General features: G+C 37.5%; 1 protein-coding gene across 2 annotated transcripts; it reads right to left on the reverse strand.

Moving 5' to 3' along the window:
• Positions 1-530: 530 nt before the first annotated feature.
• Positions 531-24,717, reverse strand: LOC128742479 (alpha-1,3-mannosyl-glycoprotein 4-beta-N-acetylglucosaminyltransferase A). Of its 2 annotated transcripts, none has more exons than XM_053838853.1 (8): positions 24,416-24,717; positions 11,977-12,098; positions 11,080-11,919; positions 10,891-11,021; positions 2,959-3,046; positions 2,694-2,907; positions 2,378-2,636; positions 531-2,314 (listed from the first exon to the last, which is right to left on the reverse strand). In XM_053838853.1, the coding sequence occupies exons 2-8, from the start codon at positions 12,080-12,082 to the stop codon at positions 2,285-2,287; spliced, it is 1,668 nt and encodes a 555-aa protein (XP_053694828.1). In that variant the 5' UTR covers positions 12,083-12,098; positions 24,416-24,717; the 3' UTR covers positions 531-2,284. The 2 variants fall into 2 exon arrangements, with proteins under 2 accessions (XP_053694828.1, XP_053694829.1); XM_053838854.1 differs by lacking the exon at positions 24,416-24,717 and adding an exon at positions 12,199-12,317.
• Between the last annotated feature and the right edge of the window lie 1,223 nt (positions 24,718-25,940).

The raw sequence follows: 25,940 nt of genomic DNA on the forward strand, positions 1-25,940 counted from the left end.
GGGCACCTTCACTGTTAAATATTGCAGCAAACTTGATATAGTTCGAACTTTGATTTCGAAAGTTTGATATTTTTGGAAAAATTTTCGAACAAATTCCGTCTAAACTACTGTTTTTTTTAGATAAATTAGGATATAAATAAGCTACTTTTGTACTTTTCTCAAAATCGATAAAAATCCATGGCACATGCTTCTATGGGCAGTAAATATATTATGCGGAAAATGATTAATTGGAGGAACTGGAAAATTTCGATATATAGACCAAAAATATATTGAATTCTATGATAGGTGAGACAAAATTTTGTCAATCGCCTACTTCACGAAAAACTGCTCATAAATTAACTTAACCGCTAAAAAATTCATTTTGGGGGGTGCTTGCAATTATTAATACTTTCGGGGTAGTAACGTACTTTGCCATGATAGGAGTATAAACATTTTTTCAAAGCAGAGTATCAATTTATGTAACTTTCCAGAGTATTCATTTTGAACGTGATATTAAAATAAAAAGCAATATAGTTAAAAAATAACATGGCCAATAATATTAAAACTATGTGTACAATTTAGGAATTGTTAAATCACTGCATGTTTGCACATCCTCAATTGGGTTAAAGTACAACAGTTTTACATGCACAACATTTTATAGGACCGTTTATATATTGCGTTGCGCTGCGCTGTTACTTACACTTACTGTGGTTTCTTATACCAAGCAAGCAGAGGCTAAGCAAAGAACGTTGAACTAATGTAACTTATTCAACCATGTTGAGATTCGTACATTCTGGTACCGAAGTGGGGCGAATTTATGTGAAAATGATCTAATTTTTCTTAATTTACATATCATGAGGCAGAAAACCATCTTTATAATGAAGTATATAATCTTCCGTTATAGCTATATTCTATAATGTAAAAGCTAATTAAATTATTATGAAACAAATGTTTTGTTAAGCCGGAAACTCTCTTTGATTGTACGATACACCGAGATAATTTCAATGCTTTCAGATTTCTTGAGGAAATGTGTCAGCATTTGACTTTCAATTACGGTCATAAATATATTGCCCTCAATCTATTCCTTATTCCATACTAATTTTCAATTTTTTGATACCAGCGCACATATTATAGGTAGAGTAGGGCGAGGCTATTTGTTCATAGGAGTGAGTTGTTCAGTTCAGAGCTATATTTTGAAAGCTATTGAAAAAAATTGGACGTAATGCGAATTATGCCATAAAATATTCATGAATAACTATAAAATTGCACTTTTTCTAATAAGAATCATCCTTCGTTTATACTGAACTTACACAAAAGCAAATAATCAAAATACATTGACTTTTGTATGGCCAATTTACCCCATTTTCTAATCGAAGGACCCAACTAATAGGATTTATTTTCACTTTTACTTTGAATTAAAAATATGCCTAGAACCTACAGTGCAAAACATCTTTTAATTACATTTTTTATTTTATCTGTGATATGAAATACTCTAGATAAAGGCATATAACAGCAAATTAATTGTCATTTTTAATTGACATATAACAAAGCACACAGGGGCAATGCGGCCATGTTATAAGGAGTCAGCCCAACTGAGCTAATTGTTATATAAACTTAATTAAAAAACGGATCAACTAGTCCCGCTCTACTCTACATGAAAAATACGTGCAATAGGTTGCTTTAGTTGGACGTTCTTTGTAAGCTATTGTGCTTTCGTGTTCCTTTCCTTTCGTGGGTTAGGTATTGCGCAACCGTATTGGAATCTATACTAAAACAAAACTCTCCAAGATTAAGTTTGAATTACTTCATTACTTAAACTTGCTTTCCACAATATAAAAAGATCCATGTTATTAAACGACTTTTTACAAACTTTGAGAACAAAAATTCTTAGAAAATTAGATGCTGCTATTTTGCTTGCATGACTGACAATAATATAAATGTGATACAAATGTGATCTATATGTGAGACAATACTGCTTGGAACATGACATTTATAAATAATAACATACGATATTTTACGTACAGTATGTTATAGCTTCAACATTTGTTCAATCACATAACAATCATGGTAACTTTCGTGTTTAATATAGCATATTTCAGAAAAAATACGTGCAAAACGTTACGTTACGATGTTTTACGGTACGGTTACAATTTCCATATACCTATTATGTCTTATTTAAGCGTAAGTGGCGCCTTGATATTTTGCGTTGAAGTTTTTTTAGACACATTTTGCTATGTTTTGAAAAATCCCGAGAGGATTCTAATGTGCGGGTTTTTGCCTGGACTAGTATGTGAAAGCGTTTTCGTCATCGATTCGTGTTATTTTGCAGCAATATCTGAAACGTGACAAAAAGTTTAAATGCAAACATACTGTTATTATTATTAAGTGTTTGAAATACTTCACGCAGTATGACCCAATTCTGGCTGTCACTATAAACGTGTAGGCGAAGTTCTTTGAGTTTTCCTATTTTCGCATCTATTACACCCTCAGCAATTCCAAAGTCGTTGAAAGCGCCAATTACTAGAAATCCATCGGTGGTAGTATTATAATTACTCCAAACAGAGGAATCCTCAGCTAGGTTATATGGTAGAACTTCAACAGTTGTATTATAAAAACGGTCAGAAGGCTGTTCAAAGTTCCCACTTCGAAATAAATATCTACGACAAAAGCTTGTAAAAAACGTGCTTGTTTGATTGCAAAACAGAACATTATACCTTTGAAGCATTACTGGATTGTTGAATTTAAATTCGATCAAATCCCCTGGCTGTGGCATTAGACCCCAGAAAAAACTTTCTCCTATGTAGGCTTTTTGAAGTGTGTATGTTTTGTAATGCTGAATGCCGGTCTTTACAACAGCCGGTGGATTGTTGTGTGGGTAGAAATTAGGTATTTTACCGAACTGCTTATCTTTAAGCTTTTGCACTTTACCTGGAAACGATATACGAAGTTAATGTGTACTAGAAATAGATAATTTCATACCTTTTAAAGACGAAGTGGTACCAATATGCTGAAACAATGATGGTTTGTAATGGATCCAAAGCTTCGACATCTCTTGTTTGCAACTTTTCTGCAATTAATTAAGATACAACATTATGGCATTAAGCATATTTTCGAAATGAATTATAAAGTTCTATTATGTTGAGTTACAGTATAAAGTAAACTTACGTCAGTCGACCCCGTACACATAACCGAAATCAGTTCCCAAATAATTAAGAATGATTAATTATTGTAATTTCTCAGTTCACGCCCTGGCAGCGCAGGTCACTTACCGCTTATCCACATATGCACGCGCACATGCATATGCTGGGTGTAAGACCTACTAAATCTGACCGTTATCCGAAGTGACATTACAAGCATTTTAATGTAATAGTTATTTCATATGTGTTCGTCGACGGTTTCTGGCCGACAGGATGCAAGTTCGAATCCCGGGTGTATGAAAAATATAATGGCAGCGGCAGGCTTGATGCACTTTGGGTTAACCAAGGATTTCCTACTAAGTCTATCATTAAATTATAATAATACGAATACAAAAAAAGAAATGAAAATAGCGAAACCCACAAAGTGTACTAAATACTTTTTACATATTATTCATTTCGCTGGTCTAAATGTTGAATTGCTGTAAAATAAACGTAGATTCAGTTTCATCATCAGAAGTTTGACATATGATATGTACTGAATAAACGTTTTACTATGCGTTGCATAACAGTCACACTTCTTCTACGCACATAATCAGCACTGTCCGTTTAAATTCTCCAAAACTTGTACAAGCATTGAACAGAGGTATTTAGACATGGTTTAAAAGCAGATTTGCAGCACAGACTGAATAAAACATGCCGGTTAAACTTGAACTAAACATTGTTCCTTGGGATATATTTTTCTCGTTTTTTTGGTTTGGCGGTTAAGGGCCCAATACAATATGGATTTTAATACGTTGTGGAAATTTGACATTTTTCCATGGATTTTCAATCACATTCCCGCAACGGATTACCTACGAATGACCGAAACACACCAAATGGCATAATATATCTAATGGCCGGAACACACATGGCTGAATCACGAATGGCCGAAACACGAGAACCCGAACGCCATATTCACGGCCTTCAACCTGCACAAACGTTGGGTACATGCTGTCCTTACTCGCTGCCAGCGCACCCTCGTGGCCTGCGGCCGTCTCGCCCTGCATCATCTAGGAAACATTTGCTACTGACACGGTGAATAGGTCTCGCACCTTATAATGATCAGTTTTAGATCAGCTATGGCAGATTATGCACTACTACGGATTTCCGGATAAACTAACGCGACCGATTGGTCAAGGCGACGATGGATCGAGTAATGTGTGTGTGTGTGTGTGTGTGTGTGTGTGTGTGTGTGTGTGTGTGTGTGTGTGTGTGTGTGTGTGTGTGTGTGTGTGTGTGTGTGTGTGTGTGTGTGTGTGTGTGTGTGTGTGTGTGTGTGTGTGTGTGTGTGTGTGTGTGTGTGTGTGTGTGTGTGTGTGTGTGTGTGTGTGTGTGTGTGTGTGTGTGTGTGTGTGTGTGTGTGTGTGTGTGTGTGTGTGTGTGTGTGTGTGTGTGTGTGTGTGTGTGTGTGTGTGTGTGTGTGTGTGTGTGTGTGTGTGTGTGTGTGTGTGTGTGTGTGTGTGTGTGTGTGTGTGTGTGTGTGTGTGTGTGTGTGTAAAGTATCAGGGGCAGCCTCAAGTTCCTTTGAATCTCGAAGAGGGTTACGGCAAGATAAGAAGAGCGGAGATAGACACGAGTGGCACGATATTCACGAAGTCCATCCAGCTTCTTAGTTTCGCTGACGACGTTGAACTCATTACACGTACCTTTGAGAGGATGGCGGAAACGTACATCGGACTTAAAGCTGAAGCCAAACGGATTGGACTTGTCATTAATGTGTCGAAAACAAAATACATGAAAGGAAGATATTCTAGAGAAGTGAACGCTGACCTCCCTCCCCGGATTCATTTAGACGGTGATGAAATTGAGGTGGTAGAAGAGTTCGTGTATCTGGGCTCACTGGTTACCGCAGACGACACCAGCAGAAAAATAAAAAGACGCATTATGGCAGAAAATTGTGCCTACTTTGGACTCCGTAGGACGCTGCGATCGAACAAAATTCGCCACCGCACCGAGTAAGTGCTTTGAAAGTAGTGACAAACAAATGATGCTGACGGAGTTGCTGGTGGCGACCAAATTGCTCGTCTATATTTACGCTTGTGCATACGGAAGCAACTTTTGCGGTTTATGATGTCCTGCCCCGGCTTTGGTTAATGCCATAAGTTCATCCTCGAGGGTCCGGAGTATCACTTAACTTTTATTAGCAAAGATACTCCCAACGTTTATAATGTTATATAAATATGGAAACGGATGATACTGTTGTCCCCGTTTCTTCTTCCCCTGTAGTTTCGAAAATGTATCATTGATCAAATCTCGAGTAATTTTTCAAATAGACAATGAGAGATTATCTTCACGTCTCCCCTCTTCCGCTTTTTACGGCTACATAAATACATAGAAAAACATTTCAAAACATTTAGCTAACTAGTGACTCCGGTAACCGATTCATGCCAAGCTGATGTGTTAAAATGCATTGGTATCGCCGTAAACAGCGGAAGAGAGGAGACACGAAGAGAATCTCTCATTGTCACATAGGTCTATTTGAAAAATTACCCGAGAAATAATGTTTGATCTTGATACATTTTAGGAATCAACTCTGCGACAAATGTTGCTCAGTGGGTCTGGCCGATTTATTATTTATTTTGTATAAACATATACAGTCAGTTCACAATCGAGGGTCACACACAATTATGGGTCATTCTAGCTTTTTCTGCCAATTAATGCGTGAATATTATACTAATTGATTGATAAAATTGTTACTTATAAGTAGCACTAACAATTTGATCAATCATTAGGTGATATTTAAACAGAAATTAGCAGCTAAAGCTAAAATAATCCACAATTGTGTGTGATCCATGATTGACTGGCTGTACTCGGTATATAGACTTATGCATAGCAAATATTAATACAAGATAAGATGAGCGTTTGAGATTATCTCTAATAAACACAAGGATCAAACTGGCTGAGTATACATTAGATTGATTGATTGATTGAGTAGTTATTTGGGCCTTCCGAGGTAATCAAAAATCACGAACACACAACAGACAAATATTGTCCCTATCCCACAAAAGACGATCATTAAGGGGAAACCGAAAGTGGCTCAAAGATGGCTGGATAAATGGCTACCATTCGAAGCATGTATTGTTTTGCGCCTTAAAAATGCATCTGTATTGGCAGAGCACGCTTTCGCCACATAATCAGTGCTTCCAGCGCTGTTATAATGTCTTAAAACTTGTAATTCAATTTATCGATCTGCTGTGTATCAATAAACGCTCAGCAAAACATAATTGCTAATGGAAAATAAATTTAACTGAACATATCGATCATTACGTGTTCATAAAAGCGACCAATGTATAATTTGGAATTAGTTAATAGATATTTGGTTACACACATATTTCGTTGAACTAGCGATTTCGGAAAAAGCAGCAACACAGTATCAAACTTTCGTCACATCAATGAGCTTTTAAAGAGCTTTCAACTTTCGCCGCATCGATGAGCTTAGAGTGAAATAAACAAACAAAACGCAAACGCAGGAATCAAAAACGCAATCCGATGCAAGCGGATTAATTAAACATCCTAGTGATCCTACGCATTATTCAGTTGCTGCTGTTAATTTTGATTGAATCGGAATGCCTTGATAAAGAAAACAAACCCTTTTTCGGGATGTTTGTAGTCAGTGCGGTTGGCTGCGGATCAGCTGTTTATGTTTGCAAGCTCCGCTATTTGACATATATTACCAATCCTGATACAATATTCAAATAAACGTTTAGGTTTTTGACGAACACATGAGATGTACAGTACAGTGTTTGTCGCACTAACACAATAACGTTAGCCACTTTCGGTTCCGCCTTAAGACTGTTGCAGTGGCCTTTTAACCCAATGCCCTTCTGGCATATAAAAAGAATATTGTCCCTACTTCAAAATGTTGCGACAATAACTATATGATAAAAATTTGTCACTACGCTTGGACGTTAGGACAATAACAGGATATCGCAGCTATTTATCGTGGTTACAGATGTTTCACGACAACCATGTTGTTGCTTGCGAAAAAGACACACGTATTGCTGTATGCAATACGTATTGTACGCAACAAAAGCAATCCTAATCATGTCACACTGTGTCGGCAGCGGTAGTGTCTGCTAGTTATCAAGGTAACGTTGGTATCTTACCAGTGGTAAGCATTGTACGTTAGATTTTGGGTCAAAGCGAATTAGTCTGTTTTTTAAGGTTTTTTGCTGTTGGTCCCTTTTGTTCAAGTTGCTGATAAACTATTGTCTTTAACCAACCAAGTTGTGATAAACATATATTTTATTGTTTACATGCAACACCAACAACAAGCACTTGTGAGAGCGAGTGTGTATTGTAATTTATTCTCACCAAAAGTTGTTCAGCTCACCGGTGTGAAGAAATATTTCAGGCCTGATTTTTGAATGTCATAACTGCAAATGAGCAATTCTCTTCGCGTCTCCACCTATTTTGTTGTCGTGATACATTCTGGTTGCTACGTATGTTTGTTTTATAGGCAGAGAATAACTGGTTTATTGCTCTTTGTTTTTGTCGGTTATTTCTGCGTATGAATGATATTTTGATTCCCTGGGAATTCCGAGAAATATCGGCCATTCGTGGTTCGGCCTTTCGTGATTCGACCAAACGGAATTTCGGCCTTCTGTAACTGTTGTTGAAATTCGGTACCAACCCCCCGCAACGTATTAAAATCAGAGAATAAGGCTGTGAACCATTTCGCGAAATTTTTAACTTTTTGGTTAAAATTTGACAGTACGATGGTTTTTTGAAAATAACCCTGCTCGGGAGCATGGTTAGTTTTAACCAAGTTCTGAGAGCCAATGAGATATGCCACAGGTGAGGAAAGAGCTTCGATGTGTTTCACTGATTTTTCCTTGAATTTTTTTCACCAATGTATGGATGTTTAACTTATAACAAATTTGTTTATTCAACCCGAAATTAAATGAGATAAATTTTATCTATGAAATAGGAGCAAATGAACACCAAAAATTCATCCAATTCCAACCTGGACTGAATAAATAAATTCGCTGTAATAAAAACATATCTTCATCCTCACCTTATATATGCTCTCATTGAGTAAAACAACTATCAATCTGTCAAATATGAAATGGTTCGCATTCTGAACGGATTTTAACCAGTCGAGGAGAAATAGCCATCGAACTGTCAAATTTTAGCTAAAAAGTTAAAAATTTCGCGAAATGGTTCACAGCCTAAAAAATCACGAACGCACAAGAGACAATGATATTGTCCCTACTTCAAAATGTTGGTACAATATGTGATGAAAGTTTGTCACTATTGCTTGAAAGTAAGGAAGGATAACAACAAGTTATCGTAGCTGTTTATCATGGATAAAATACGTTACGATATACCGTGGACGCACCAAATTTGACGCAGGTCCAAAGTTGACGCACTTTTCAGAAATTTTCTATAATAACTTATCTTGATAATTAATATTTCGCAAAAGCGTACCTTTGACCCTTTCTTTACACTTATGAAACGCATTCGTGCAATAAAAAGCTTTTGATTGGTCATTTATAATTGTAAATAAAAAATAAACAGAAAGGGTGTTTGTCAAATGCGCCATTTTTTTCCTACCTTAGCACAAACGCTAAAGAAACACTCAACTACACTGAGAAAACTTTGCGTATAGTTTCTATGTGTCCCACACATAGATTTTTGCAATGTGCCTAGTCAATGAACTTTATATCCCACACAGTTATAATTTATGGATACGCGAAACTTTTGCACATACTATTCATATGCGTATATTTTGTATGTGTATTTCTAGGCGGATTGTGTTTATATGCGGCACATGATAATCATCTAGAATTTCATATGTAAATTTACCATTAGTTATGTGCAGAATATTTTGAGTGTATGTTTTATATTTTTTTACGCGTAAAAGTGCTTTTTTGTTATATTTTCGAAAACTGTTAAAACTTAAGTATTATTAATATATTGTACACGTTATTCGAACTCTAAAAGCTTTTTAGCTTATTTCTGAACAAAAATGTTTTGCGTCAAATTAGGCTCTTAGTGTTCCTTATTATTTACAGAGTAAGATATAAAAAGTATTCATCTATCCCGACACTAAAAATCTTGTAAGTCACCAAGAAAGGTATTGGTTCAACAGTTTACCGTCTCATTCGGTGTTACAGAGGCCACAGTTCGTCGGAAGAAGCTGCAGAAAACACTTTCTCAGGGCAAACATATGGTTTTAGCGTTAGAGAGGAGGTCCTATAAACTGTAAATGACTTGTTTTGCTTATGAGTAAAATCAAGCTCCCCAAACGGGTAGGGCAATCAAAAATATTGGTTTAGGTTAAATTAGGATACTTTTTTCGCTTGTTTGGCCGATCCAATCCTTCAGTTACTGCAGTTTCCGGTAAGCGGCTAATTTAGTTTTTCCTGCGACACCCTGAATCTTGACACTTTCCTAGCTGTCGTTCAAAACATTGTACAGCTGTTTTAGAAAAGTCATTTCCAGAATTTTCATTATTAAACACAAATTATGGCAGATTTTTGAACAGCCTGGTTGTGGTTGCAATATAAACATATCGGCTGTCCCAATTCTCCCGACGTTTTCGCAAAAACTGGAGTGAAATATATCCACACAAATAACGAAAACCTTGTGTAACTATTTAAAATAATGCGCAGTTATCTAAAATGCGGAATACATCGTCGTTTTTGTTAAATTATACTAATTTTTCAAGCGCGTCAAATAAGGAACATTTCGCGTCAAATGAAGCACGTTGCAAAATTCATGCGTCAATTTAGGAACCCCGAGCGTCTCACAAAAACTTGACAAAATATAATGAATTTAATGCATATTTACAATTTGGGTATTTTTTACATATTCTTTGCTAGTCTAACTATTACTGTGCAAAACCTTGACTTTATTGGCCAAACGGTCATTTTGTAATTAATGTTGAAAATTGAAGATTTCTTAACCCTCTAACGAGTAAGACCGTCTGTAGACGGCCTTCGCTTTTGGAGCTCCAGAGCCACATACAAAACTTGTCTTGATTTGACAATGTGAGAAACATGTTCAGAACAGATTTCCTGACATGTTGATTTTAATATCACAACATTTTGACCTTGCGTTCAAAAGTTATCGTCATTCAAAAACAAGAATTCCGAAAAAAATTATGGTGCGAATATTCCCTTTTTTACGTTTGAAGAAAAACGACATCTAGAACAAAATGTTCGATCTCACATTTTTCCTATGAGTAATGTACATGCTTTTTTTCAATTTCGTGATATATTTGAACTGAAAAAATATTTGGGTAGAGCGTTAGGCATGAAAAACTAAAAAGAGAAATAGGACTATTTCATACCTAGCGGTCCTCCAGATAAATATTTTCCCATGAAAATCAACACTCGAGTTTCTTTTGAGTGTACTTTCATGATAAAGTAATCATTTGCTCGATTGCATCGTTTTTACGATGTTGCCCGTTAGAGGGTTAATCGCGTCAAATTTGGTGCTTCCACGGTAGTGAAGAAAACTTCCTTTTTGACCGCTGGAGCAGTTGTTCACAGACGAAAAACGAAGCTCAACGCAAGCAAAGTAAGGTAGCTTTTGAATCAGTCACAACGCTTGCAATGGATTGTAATTGATTGAATTGTAATCGCGATCGATCGCGATCCTTATCGAGTAATGCCACCAATCCTCCGTATGCACGCACACACTCAGGTGTGTATCCATATTTGCAGGTAAACGTTGTTTTGGATAGAAGAAAACTAACTTACATAAATCGATTAGGATCGATACATACCGCGTCTTTCTCAACACTACACACTTTTGTGTAGATCAGATGGTAGAGCAGCCAATCAACTGGTTTTTCGTTGAAAAACATCTGAAAAAAGGTAATAAGCCACGGCAAATCGGCAGATTTGAACATTTTTCCTGCAATAGTTGGAACCATATGTATAGTTTAATAACAGTTTTTTATTTCATTCCTTACCGATGAATCCTAGCTGACAGAAGTCTAGAACAAACCATTGACTTTGTTCCTTCTTGGCGGTTTTTTCAAGAGCAAAGTTTTTCATAATACTGATAAATCCCTTTTTTGTAAGAATGTCATCTTCTAGTTGAACATAGAAAGCACCTTTTGGTTGAGTGTAGGCCATAAGATAGGCAAAATCCAAGTTTTGCTTTGAGCGCCACCTGACTCGTTCGACAGAATCGTTCAGCGTTTGTCTAAGCTTTGTCATGTCTGGATAATAGCTCGCAGCGGGTGCAATTATTTCAATGAATCCACTATCAATGAATGAGGAAAACCTAGAGCATATTCCGCTAGCAACCTGCGTTACATAATCGATGTCTGACTCTCCGATAAATATAACGATCATTGTTTCATTTTGCTCGTCATCGTCCATATTGGCTATCAGATTGTCCACAGTTTCTAACAGATATGATTGTTTATCGCGTTTGACCGTCGGTATGCCGAGAACGATTGAAACGCCCTGCCTATTCTTAGATTGCAGATATGCTGGTCGAAGCGAGGCAGGATCGTCTAGCAAATGTGGTAGGAAATGAAAAACTGTGGGTAATTTTAAATTTGCAGGCAATTTGGCTGAAGTAGATACATTTCTAATCATTGATCTTGAGTTTGCACTTAAACCATCTAGAAGATTTAGATTTAACGAAATATTCGTTGTATCCCCATTTTGACTAGACAATCCCAGATACTGTGACAGAATTGCTACATCTTCCTGCTTTGCTCGATACATCGATTCTAGATACTGCATACGCATCTGAAACTCAGCTACTCGTTGAGCCATCGTTTGCTCAGCTGAAAAATCTAATGATTGGAAAATATATTCATATATGTTCGTGTAAAATAAGATTTTTCTCTTACCTGATCCTATTACTAAAAACAATATTGTACACGGTATCAATATGAGTATAGAAGCTAAAAAACAGTTACGTTGCCTTAAAGGTGTTGAAGTCAATCCCAATTTCATGGCTATAGTATATTATCTGAAATTCGAGATAATGTCAGTTACTCTAAAATACAGCGAAAGAATCCTTAGTTATTTCAGAATGATAACACAAAATTATAACAGAATTGTCGCGTAACTTTTCAATAGCACCTAAGTAACATTGAGAGACTCTCTTTGGCCTCCATCTCTTTCTATAAAATAGGGCAACATAAATTTCTAAATATCATTTTCATTTAGCTAAAGAGTGACGCTAGCAACCGAATCAAGCAAAACTGATGTTTTAAAGTGCGCCGTGGCAAGCGAAAGAAAAGAGACAAAGAGAATCTCTCATTGTTGCTTAGGTCCTTTTAAAAAGTTACGCAGGAATTACCTAGTTATGGATAAAAGAAATTGTCTAGTTAGTAATTAATTCCTTATTTTAATAGTAGTATTTATGGCTCAAAATTAAAGCTATTGAAATGGAAAGGTCTAAGAAAGAATAATGACCCCAGAATTCGCCCCTTTTATCGCTATATAGTTATAAAATCAGCCCGAACTCAACCAAGTATAATATAGATTAATATTCTATATGTTTGGCTATTCCGAATAAAGAAAATTCAAATTTGATAGCAAAAGACTTAGTTTTGAGTAGGAACCTCTAGTACCGTGAAACGGGGTAACATTGATAACTTTTTCCTGTTTTTCTCTCATATTTCTTCCATAAACAAAAATAATGCATATTTTTTATTTTTAAAAGAAGTACTGGACTCCTCAGTACATAGAAAGTTAATGCATTTAGTTTCATCTGCTTTGGCATATTGCCTATCTGCTATGGCATAGAATATAGGTATAGGAATCACTTTGTGTTGTTTGTAACGTTCCGCAATCTCACTCACTTTTCTCAGAATTGGCATGTTGACACGAATTTTAGTTCAAAACTTACACATACAAGTATGATAAAAATGATCCGGGTTGGAACTGGATGAATTTTATCTGTCAGATAGGAGCAAATGAACACAAAAAATTCATCCAGTTCTAATCCGGATTGAATAAACAAATTCGCTATAAGATGTGTTTTCGCTTGGATACGATTGACGATTCTTCGGAATACTATGTAGGGTGCGACCACTACCAGTAGGGTTATCGGAAGGCATGATGCACCGGATACAGTTTTTGACGTAATTTTCCACCCTGCGTTTCATACTCGGAAACCAATAAAGTGCGCCTAACTGTTCCAAAGTTCTGGTGATGCCTGCGTGGCATAACTTTTCATGGACGTCACGCATTACGTTGCTCTCCATCTCGGCAGGTACATAGAACTGAAGTTTTCCTCTGGGAGAGTGGCGATAAACTAACCCATTATCCAAGCAGAATTTCTTAACAGGTCTCTGTTCTAGTTCTTCTCGAAGCTTAAGGATCAGAGAGTCGCGTCCCTGTACCGCTTGGAGTCGGAAGTCAATTTCGTCCGGGCTGATAGCAGAAACAATCCCGTCAGAATCGTGAGTGCAACGGCTTAGTGCATTAACGTGATTCATAAACATGTCATTGCGATGCTGAATGGTATAATGATAGTTCTCCAATTCTAATGCCCATCGAGCTATCCTGGAATTTCTACTTTTCCGATTGAGCGTCATCATCAGAGAGTTGCAGTCAGGATTAACTTTGAACGGAATACCCTCTAGATAGATTCGGAATTTTCGTAGAGAATAAATGATAGCTAATGTTTCCAATTAAAAACTGTGGTAGCGTGACTCGGTAGGAGTTGTCCGCTTCGAAAAGTAAGCAACGGGGTGAAATTTGTTGTCGTCCTGCTTCTGCATCAATATTCCACCAAAGCCATCGGAATTGGCGTCGCAGTGTAATTCAGTTTCAACACGGGAGAAGACACCAACTTATAACGTAATGTTATAAAAGTCTCTTTGCAAGTTTCCGTAAAGTCAAATTTATTACTAGATTGTGACAGCTTGCGTAATGGTTGCGAAATCGTGGAAAATGACGGAACGAAACGACGGAAGTACGAAAACAATCCCAGATACTTTGTCAACTGTTTAGCGTCTGACGGAAATAGCAGCTTCTTTAAAGCCTCCAGATGCGCATCGTTTGGTCCTATCCCTTTCTCATCGACCGTAAATCCTAACAAGCCTATTCGCGTAAAACAGAATCTGCATTTTGGTATTTTAATCTTTAAACGGAAGTCAGCGAGTCTTCGTAGAACTCGTCCTAATAAGGCGAAGTGCTCAGGAATCGTATTGGTTGCTACGGTGACGTCGTCCATGTGAACTGTGACGTTACCTTCTTTAATAAAAGGTTTCAGAACCATATTTATGAACCTTTGAAATACCGCTGGTGCATTACGTAATCCGGAAGGGCATTTTTACATGCTCATACTGTCCACCTGGTGTCACAAATGCAGTATACTGGATGGAGTCCGCAGCCATGTTTACTTGGTGGAACCCATTCTTTAGGTCCAGAATGGAAAAATATTTCTTGCCTTCTAAGCGTTCTAAACAATCATCGATAAGCGGATTTGGTTCGAAGTTCGTCAGTCAGGTGATATCCAGGTAAGCCACCTGGGATGTGGATATCTTTGTGAAAAAGAATGTGCTTCTGATCACCATAAGTATCGGGAAGCTGTAAAGTTGATGCATCACTGGCTGTTGTCTTTCGTGTCGGTGTGCAGGCTATGGGACCTGATCACTGGTCTATACATTGCTTCCCTGCCGACCTAGGCGTGCATATTCCCGATGACGATCTTGATGTCCTGTCGTGAGCAGCAGTCATACGTTGCCTCCAGATGTGCATAGTACGCTTCCTTCTCATCGTCGGGTCTCCCTTCGTATGGACAATGTACGTTTGTAATGGTGTAGTTGAAAAACCGGTCTTCTATCCTCAACACGCACATCCTCTCGCTTTCCAGTCCATTACGCGATCCTTCATTTTGCCCAACACTACGAAGCCCGTTACCAGCCCGTTGGTCACTCGACCGCTCTGGAAACTTTCGGGGTTCTAGCTGATCGAGCAGCACCCTGTCCCCAACAACGAAAGTTAGCGATCTGCCGTTCCAGGTACCAAATCTCCATTCCATGTCCTTATTTCGTCGCCTTTGTCCATGCCGAATGCTTCGAGTAACGAATAGCTACATAGCACTGTGGTACCGCCATAGGCCAATAATCGAGAAAAAAATTCTTTTGTTTTACGGTTTCTAAAATTTTTCCGGATTTATTATAAACCCAAGAAGGCAAAAATAACATTTTCTTCCAATATATTTGAGCAACAATTCACATTTGAGCGTAAGATGTGATATAGCATTTGACATTTTCGATATAAGCTTGAAAAGCACGTGGTTTTTGGATTGTGTGTATTGTCACAGTAAAGCAAATTTTAGCTGGTTTTCATCAAGGAACTTTGAAAAGCATCTATTTCTTACAAGTTGAGCTAGATATTCACTAGTATTTAATTCACTGTTGTGCGTGAGTGAAACTGGAGTTTTGTAGTTACAGAAAATCTAAAACAATCAAATTGACTTTAGTTTTTAACTATGATTCTACTCGAATCTAATCATCAAATTATTATCTACTGATTCGTTTAAGTCTTAAAAATGAACCTGTGAAGGTTTTAGCTGCTAATACTTGCTAATGAGTTTGGCGTCTTCGATTAAAGGATTGATAGTTGAGAGGCATGGTACGATGACTTTGATCAAATTTTGATTCATTTTACTATACAGCCTCTGTCAAGCAGAATTCGATAAAGTAATGGATGAGGAATTTCTAGAGCTAGTCATTGTGTACAATATTCCAGAACAAAGTTTTACTGCATCTTTTGTATTTACAGTGCTACAATGCCGCTACTGTGTTGCTAACCAAATATACGTTCACTGGTTACCAACGGGATAGGAGCCGTATAGCATCGTAAATACAAAAGATAAAACAAATTTTTTCGAAGAAAAATTGTAGATGATAACTGGCTTTATAAATGCCCTCTACATAACTTTTTCGAATTCTGTTTGGCTGAAGCGGTACACTTAAATAATCAAAGTCGAGCCAAAGTGAGTGCGCCATGCTTGATAGTTGAGAAGTGTAATTGAGACAACTAATGATGGCAATACAGCGAACAAATTGAAATGCTCTAAGATTAGAAATAGTTGGTTTAAGGGGAAACCGAAAGTGGCTCAAAGATGGCTGGATAAATGGCTACCATTGGAAGCATGTATTGTTTTGCGCCTTAAAAATGCATCTGTATTGGCAGAGCACGCTTTCGCCACGTAATCAGTGCTTCCAGCGCTGTTATAATGTCCTAAAATTTGTAATTCAATTTATCGATCTGCTGTGTATCAATAAACGCTCAGCAAAACATAATTGCTAATGGAAAATAAATTTAACTGAACATATCGATCATTACGTGTTCATAAAAGCGACCAATGTATAATTTGGAATTAGTCCTAATCGATATTTGGTTACGCACATATTTCGTTGAACTAGCGATTTCGGAAAAAGCAGCAACACAGTATCAAACTTTCGTCACATCAATGAGCTTTTAAAGAGCTTTCAACTTTCGCCGCATCGATGAGCTTAGAGCGAAATAAACAAACAAAACGCAAACGCAGGAATCAAAAACGCAATCCGATGCAGGCGGATTAATTAAACATCCTAGTGATCCTACGCATTATTCAGTTGCTGCTGTTAATTTTGATTGAATCGGAATGCCTTGATAAAGAAAACAAACCCTTTTTCGGGATGTTTGTAGACAGTGCGGTTGGCTGCGGATCAGCTGTTTATGTTTGCAAGCTCCGCTATTTGACATATATTACCAATACTAATGCAATATTCAAATAAACGTTTAGGTTTTTAACGAACACATGAGATGTACAGTACAGTGTTTGTCGCACTAACACAATAACGTTAGCCACTTTCGGTTCCGCCTTAAAGGTGAAATTACTTGAACGTTGCAGAACTATTTTGTCGCGCTCGTCCTCTGGGTACACAATCAATACGGTAAAATTTAAAGAATAAGCTATAAACTGCTCGAAAGCTGGTAGATGAATATTCATAATATTATCTTCTTCTATCTATCGATAAATTGCTCATTTATAATCATTTGGTGATTTATCACGTACTCATTTCAATTGCAGAATTGTCTAAAGAAACAGCGGAATCGAATAGTAAATATATTGAAAGTTTTCGTTTGACTCATACCCGTTAGATGTCACCACGGGTAGCTACCAAAACCTTTTGCAATGATTATCGCTAAGTTCAAATTCATTCACTGCAAGTTTAAACTTATTCTTCAAATCCAACAAACCAAAATTACCTCAAGAAATGTTGGAACTATTACATATTTAGGTTGAAGTTTGTAAAATACTTGGATAAATAACATAGAAACATTTGCATTTCAAGTACTATCATTATATTGCTTGGAATTTTTTGTTGTAGCAAAAATAAAAATACAAAACTGATCAAAAATAAGTACAATAAGTATTTTGGAACTACCTTTAAGTCAAACCAAAGAAAAACGTAGCGTTAGCTTATGTAGAGAATGTCAATAAAAAGTGTCTAGTAACAGTGCTCCTAAGTTAAAAGTATTAAATCATCCAAATTGAAATAATTGTAACGAAATCGTAGACATACAGCTTTGACGTGTGTTTTGGTTAAAAGAGACTTATTTTCGTCCATTTTGATGATGCTGGACTTCATTGTCATGGAAAATCCATTTATGGCCGCCCGTCCTAACAAATGGAACCACTGTGCATAGTTGAGAATTTTCACAGACTAAGAGAGATTCAAAACGATGTCGGTTATATTGTTATTCAAAAGCGCACTCATCAAAAATATACTTGTGCTACAGTTTTAGCTTGGTGTATTGTTATTCTGCATTTGAATTTTTTTTAAATGTAAGCCAAAATATTTCGGGGTGGGGGGGGCGACAAGGCCCCCACCCTGGCTACGTGGCTGGTCACCGCCTGCCGGCCTACTCTTGCCAAAGAAGTAAATTAGCATAGCAGAATGTAGTTTTTAACATGAATCAATTCTCGAATAATTAAACAAAGAATATTTACTATAGTTCCATAATTGACTTGAATAAAAATGTAGCACAAAGTTATTGTCGTTCAACTTTAAGAGTATTACAGTTCAATGTTCGTGGTATGAATAATTTAGACAAGTTTGATCGAATAAAGGAAGTTCTAGCACTATACGCCGGTCGTATTGATGTACTTGTGTTAGGGGAAAGATGGGTTGAGGATAGCAGTAAATCTCTCTATGAAATTCAACAATACAGCAGCATATTTTCTTGCCGTACTTCAGCTCAAGGAGGTGGTTTGGCTGTTTATACAGCCAGTGGAATTGAATATGAAGAAAGTCACAATAAGCATGAGGGAAGTTATCATCACATACATGTTCGTCTCAAATGCGGAGAATTACCATTTCACTTACATGCCGTATACAGACCGCCATCATTTACATACATGTTTTAAGAGTAATATAACAGTTATACTTGGTTCGCTTTGACTGAACACATAATTAGAAAATATAGGTCTTCTGTAATATAGAAGATACTATAAAATAAAAATACTTTTAGAATATAGCAGTGACACTGACTCCGAAATCAATGACCTTCTCGAAGGATTCGGTTCTACTGAAGAAGAAATAGAATAAGATCCTCGAGAATTGGAGAATCTGGATCTTGGAGAATCGTTAGTCCGGATGTATTTGATGAACGTACGAAAACTATTATGGTTTAATATAATGTTGAATTCAATGTTCGTTTCTGCAATTGAATTATTGAGTCGGATGGTCAAGGAATTCGGTCCTTCTGAGCGTCCCAAGAAACGAAAATATGCTGAGCCTGACTTGTGGAAAAAGCACGAAAGAAAGAAGAAGAGGAACTCTGGCAAGGAGTACTTTTTTTTTCCTTTTTTTCGGGTTATCCAACTGGTCGCTTAATAGCGTATAAAACTCTGCGCTGGGCCCTTTTGTGATGTCAACAAAGTGTCAGGGAGACCTCAAACATCAGTTCTACCTGACGAGACAGGCACTGTCGCCCACTAAAACACAGGTAGAGCCCCAAGCATGGCCGTCACGCCTATACCCGCAGGCGGAGGCGTTTCGGCCCTGCGCGGACTCCACGAACTGACTCTAAGATCTCTCTGCCAAAGGCCGGAAAGTCATATTTTAAATATAATGATGATGATGACGATGATGATGATAACGATGATGATGACGATGATCATAATAATGATGATGATGAGAAGAAAAATGATAGATCGAATTTGTAAATGTGCTTTGGACTTTTTGTACCACTCGAGTTGCAATATGTGGTATAGTGAAGAAGTGGAGGATTCGTCAGCCCCGCCTGATACCGGTCCTCAACCGCGCGCCCGCTTTCAGTTTTCCAACACAAACAACCACAAATGAACCAATAGGTAAGACAAATTTCGGAGCATTAGTGGTTATCAACTTATCAAAGCAAATTAAATCTTTCATCCCCTTAGCATACACAGTGTATTCCCACGATACAAAGTAAATTGAGCGCAGCACAAGCTGGACGTTCGCGGTAGTCGACAGAAGCTTCAAAATATAGAGACTCGCTCGCCTTCCAACCCTCGAGACCAAAGTGCTGTAAAGTTCTGGGCTTAAGCGTCTCTTTAAGACTCGACCCCTTCCCATCGACAGAGCCCGCGGGCGGCCATCAGAGCTCAGGACAGCCACGGGGCCAGTGCAAAAATCCTACTCTATCTAGCAGCACCGCCTAGCCGAAACTCGAACACGCGACACGAATTGACCTAATTTTCCCATCTGCTACCTAAGAAGTGCTATTACCCGTAATTATTACAGAGTGGTTCTTCGGCATCCAATCGGATCTGGTATCCCGCTTACATCCCCTTACTAACCCTAAGCCCCCGACCAACTCAATCAATCCGACATTTTTCGGAGATATTTGTGACAGTTGTGATAAATAGGGATGAATCCCAGAAAACTTAATCTATTGTCAGAGATCCCCATACTGGCCTTATTCTTAAACGGAATAAAAGCACTTTCTGAACAACGCAACAATCACATTTGGTAAATTTTTACCCCTAGTCCCACTTGAAATCACAAATGTATTTTGATATATACCCACATTCAGAAGTAAACGTGGCCGCTGTTCATTTACTGATTAGTCAAAAAGCCCTACACCACGACAAGGTTCAGTTTTATCGTAGGGAGGAACTCTGGCAAGGAGTACTTGAACACTTAAGGCCACATTATTCCGGCGAAAATATGTGATAAATACGACCGGGCATGACATTTCGAAAGCAAAGCACATGGATATTATTCATCTACTTAAGTACGTTCTCCCAGTTTACCATCAATTCTATGAGAATTTAAAGCAGGATGATGACTAAGAATAATTTGTACTTGTTACAAACAATATTTTTTGTTAAATATTGTCAATTGCAAGGAAAATTGTACCATCCAAAGTGCGATATCGCTCATAAAAGTGCTATTTTGCATTAAATCGTTTCGGTCTCTTCGGCGCACTTATTGCTTGGAATATAACGAAAAAGTGCGCTGAAAATACCGAAACGATTTAATGCAAAATAGCATTTTTATGAGCGATATCAGTATAAACCTTTGCACGGTGCCTAACCTCAACTCTGGTTTGACGTTTTTGTGTGTTTTGTTTTGATTCCCTTTGTAACCTAATTTTATTGCTAGTGGGTTTATTACTTGTAATTGGTACCACTTGTTTGCGGAAACCGGAAATATCCGACTTTTCCGAAGCAGGAAAATGATAACAGTTCTGTACAACATATATTTTTGCCCTTTTTGCAGTTTTTTGCTTCTGGGTCTTACGAATAAGTAATCAAAACAAACCCCACAACACTGTCAAACCTGGGAGGAAAAAAACGCACTGACATCAGCGTGCAATGCTTTATAATCAATATCAATATACAGCGGACCCCCGTTCGTTTGAACGATTCCTCATGCAAACTAACGGGGTTACTTTTTAATTTGAACAACTGACCACCCTAAATATGCTGAAACTCGTATGAACTGGCTGCCCTCTTCTTTGTTATTGTTTTGAAGGTTTGATTTAGTTGGGAGTTGCAAGCAGCGAATATTTTATTCTTCGATCGGATTTCTATCATAATCGTTGGGAAAACGAAATGTGAAACAGATTAAACACGCTTGGTCAGTGCAAACTAATCGTGTTTATGTGCATTGTGTGCATAAGCAAATGATGTCATATTGAGAATGACATTTGAACCATTTTTAATTTGCACGTCGTGGAAACCAACGGGGTTCAAATTAAAAAGTGTTCAGATTAAAAAAGGTCAAACGAACGGGGGTCCACGATATATAGAATGCCACTGTCGCTGCAGTGCGCGTGGTAAACATCACACATGTTCAGATAATGTATTTACATTATATATGCATTTGTGTGTGTGCCTGAGATTCATCAAAAGGGGAATCTCATAGGGCTTTGCACACTAACACATATGCGACTTCTGGGGGGCACACACTACCGTGGACCCCCGTTCGTTTGACCATTTTTAATCTGAACACTTTTTAATTTGAACCCCGTTGGTTTGCACGACGTGCAAATTAAAAATGGTTCAAATGTCATTCTCAACATGACATCATTTGTTTATGCAGACAATGCACATAAACACGATTCGTTTGTACTGACCTAGCGTGTTTCATCGGTTTCACATTTCGTTTTCCTAACGATTAAGAGAGAAATCCGATTGGAAAATGCAATATTCGCACTTGCAACTGCCAACTAAAACAAACCACCAAAACAATAACAAAGAGCAGGGCGGCCAGTTCACACAGGTTTCAGCATATTTCGGGTTACCAGTTGTTCAAATTAAAAAGTAACCCCGTTAGTTTGCATGAGGAATCGTTCAAACGAACGGGGGTCCACTGTACATCAAAACAGCCCGCGTTTAATAGTAAGTTTTGCAGAAAATGGTGTTAATTTACGGTTTTCGTTGATATTTTGTCATTTGTTTTCCACGAGCAGTGAGTAAAAATGTTTATCAAGTTTAGTTAGTCGGTTTCTATGCAGACAAATTAAAAGAATGGGATTTTCGGCATAACAAAACACGTTGATCTTTGCTAGTTGCTACCGTTAATCTAAAAGCGACAAAACTCGAATACCTAATATTTCATAACACATTTAAATAAATGCTGCCTATTGCAGGGAGAAGTGCAAGAATAACGAACATTCGAACTAGATACTTAATATACAACTTGGATACACCCTAAAGCTTCCCTTCAGTTTACACTAACTGACTAAAAATGAATTCACAATTCTGTTGCTATTAAATTATAAATACAGCACTTTTGCAAAAGTCACCGCCTACAAATTTTAATTTATAAATTAAGTCATTCCTGTCTTGACTTTCTAACGCTTTACAGCATGCTCGCATTTGAAAACTTGCAAAAATGTCCAATTCCCTTTAACAATATCAAAATAAAGTCTCTCTGAATTATGTGTTATGAATTCCTGGAATCTTACACCTGGAAGTGAATAGACCTCCGAAAAACAATCTATTTCTTCACATAATCATGACTTTACACAATACAATACCCGCAAACAACATTATTTATCTTGTAAACTTATCACTAAAATACTTTTGAGTACTACTAACGGACCACAAATTCTGAAATATTCCAAATAAATGTCAGTCAAGCACATTTTGCATTCAATTTTGCCTGGCTTAGAGATTTTGTGTGCCCCCCAGATCACTAATACACTTGCACTTAGGCAAAAGCCCTATTGTCAAACTTTGACAACCAGTTTAAAATTTGAAATATGGCTGCCAAGTAATGTGATGGGAAGCTTCGCTTGTTTCAAATTTCTGAAAAAATCGGTGCAAAAGGGCGCAGTTATTGGACTCAATTCATCCGGACGAAAAGAAAAAGAACGTTCAAAAACATTTCACTGGCATGAAAACACAGCGATGAGCGGCACTGATGACAGCACAGATAAATAACAATGAGCAACTTTGACAATGAAGTTCCCGATTCACAGACTTGATACAGATTGTTAGCATCATGTTTACCACAATGAGTCCTGTAGAAAAACAGCGACACTGGCATATATATTGATTCTACTGCGATATCGCATTTTGGATGGTACAATTTTCCTTGCAATCAGCAATAACTAATTCTTATTATTCGTTGCAAAAAATGCAATTTTAAGGTTACACAAACAGTTTGTTTCACTATATGGATTGAATGAAGTAGTTTCTGAAGCACACTGAATGAATGATACAATTTTATTTTTAAATTATTCAATCATAGTGAACCAAGTCTCAAAAACAATTTCTTCGGTTCAGCCAAAGTGGACCAAGTGCTAATAACCAAGTCATAAAACTCTCTCGTTTGATCTCAAAAGACGGATTTTTTGCAATAATAGTATTACACGACTTTGTTGAAGAGTAACTGAGAGTGGCAAAAGAAAAATCAAGGAAAATGATTTAAAACTACAAAAGTTACAGAGCTTCAAACTTTTAATGCGTTTTTCTCGAAATCAAAACTTTGTCAATTGGTTCGGTCTGACTTAACACCGACCAACTTATAGACTAATTATATATTGAATTAATTCACAGAAACACCAATGGATAGGCGAATTCTGAGATGAGGGTGAATTATGGGGTTTTTACCCTAAACCCTACTGCTTTATAATTCAGTCACGAGTTGTACATGAGGACACGCAAAACAACTTATTGTACACTTTGTTTTCACAAACTCTAGTCATACAATTCCAATGGAAAATTGATATGCATACGATTTAAAGTGAACTTTCTATTATGATCTTGTGTTATCTGGGACATGTTTGTCGTTTTCAATAATGAATTTTTTTAATAAGGGTTTCTCCGTCTTAATGCTAACAGGGTCGGGGTTGTTGTAAAATTATCTTTGATTGAACCCGGAATAAGTTGATGTCTCGAAAGTAAACAGAGTTACAGAAGCGCACAACCACCCCTTCTCTTCGATCGATCGACCATCAATGTGCTGCTGAATTTTCATCAGAAATGAAGTCTTGAAAACAATTAACCATAAAAACAAAACCGTACGGAACGGATAAATGACTGTACTTTTGATACTTCGCAGGAAAGTATGAACCTTCAAAAGTCGGCTGCGATGGTTTTGTTATTTTACTTTAAATGGCAGAAAACCAACATTTCCATTGCTAGTTTACCTTGCTTGACGGTATATTTAAAAAGCAAACTGGTTTAATAGAAAGTATATGTTTTATTTAATGGAGTTCATTAAAATCATATAATTATATAACACGGTAGACCAAAGGGAAATCATTAATAGTCATAAAACATGTAGCGAATACTGCAGCAAAGCTATTTTCATTATAAACAAAATTGCGTACCTCTTGCTCGGAATACCACCAAGAAACTTCTCTGATATCGTTTCCCCTGTTCCAAACGAGGTAAATACACGTTCATTTATCTATCACATCTCCTTTTAAGTAAACACAATTTATATCTAGCACATTATATGTAATACCTAATTTAAGAACTTTTCAAATTCATTTCGAACCATATTTCATGCAAGTATACGTTTATTTTACTATTTCAGTGTTGGAATATTCATGATGTCTTTTATTTTGATTTGCATTTCTTGAACCTATCAAAACAATACTGAAACTGTCAACAGCTGACAACCCGAATGGTACAAAATATAGCCATTTTAGCACTTTTCGAATGAAGCAGTAAGCATAGGCAAGCACTTAAAGCTTATGCTGTCGAACATAAAATAATAGTGAGGTGTTGTATCTTAAAGCTGAAACCCTCCGAAATATCCAACAGATGGACTGTATGCAAAAGCCCATACATGAGCTTTTGACAGTAAAGCTTGGGTGACATTGGGCTATTTTAATACCAGGTAGCCAGCGAACGTATAGATTGCAAACTCGCTCAGCGTTACGATATTTTCTAGTCAGCATGAAGATTGTAAGTTCGTGCTGAAAACTAAATTTCACCCGTTACTTGCCGATGCATTGTCAGCTAGAAAATAAACTTGGATGTGTTGTATCGCTATGAAATTGTATATGGAATGCTGATGTTTTTACTTAGTCTGTGTTTTTACCTTTGTTATAGTATAACAAAGGTTTAGAAATTGGTCGAAAAACATGAAATTGATCCGAGGCCCGGAGGGCCGAGTCATTTATACTGCTGTGAATCGCATAACAGTCCCATTTATATAGGAAATTCCATAGAAAATGTGACTAATATGCGATTCACGGCAGTATACCAATCGGTGGGGGTCGACGAACTGAGCAATGTCTGTGTGTGTGTTTTTTTAGGTGAGGAAACGCTCGATGCCTGGCACACTAATGATGGTAATTATTATGTGGCACGGTGTGGGACTCTAACCCACTAAAAACCTCACTGCTCCTGGCCCGAAATTCCCGCGTGCTTATGCACTGCTCCAATAACGGCGCTCCTGCTACTCATCGAGACGTGAACCGATTTGGGAGTGCCTACCCTCATAACGTGCAGCCCATCACGGCCACCCTCGCGGGGTATTGCTACCCGTCGAGACGTGTACTGATTGGGAAGTTGAAGCTGGCCGAAGGGCCGCTAGTTGTTTCCGTTGGCTAAATTCTTTTTAGGACTTGTTAAACGGGTGACTTAAGCGCAATCTCTAATGAGGGCCACCCGTCAGGTTGGATTTACCCAGCATGAAACCTGATCTCAGGGGAGGTTATGAATTAGGTCCCGAAATAGCGTAGAGCACGAAGGAGCTTTTAAAGGCCGAAAAGGATTACTCCGTCCGACGTACGATGGAGCCACTGCTCCACTTAGCTATTACCACAACCGTCTTACCGAAGCACGAGAACTTGCAGCGCCTCAAAAAAAGTATGTTCTCATCGCCGGCCGAACGCCTTCGAC

Source organism: Sabethes cyaneus, chromosome 3 (genome assembly GCF_943734655.1).
Source record: "Sabethes cyaneus chromosome 3, idSabCyanKW18_F2, whole genome shotgun sequence".
In the NCBI taxonomy this organism is placed as follows: Eukaryota; Metazoa; Arthropoda; class Insecta; order Diptera; family Culicidae; genus Sabethes; species Sabethes cyaneus.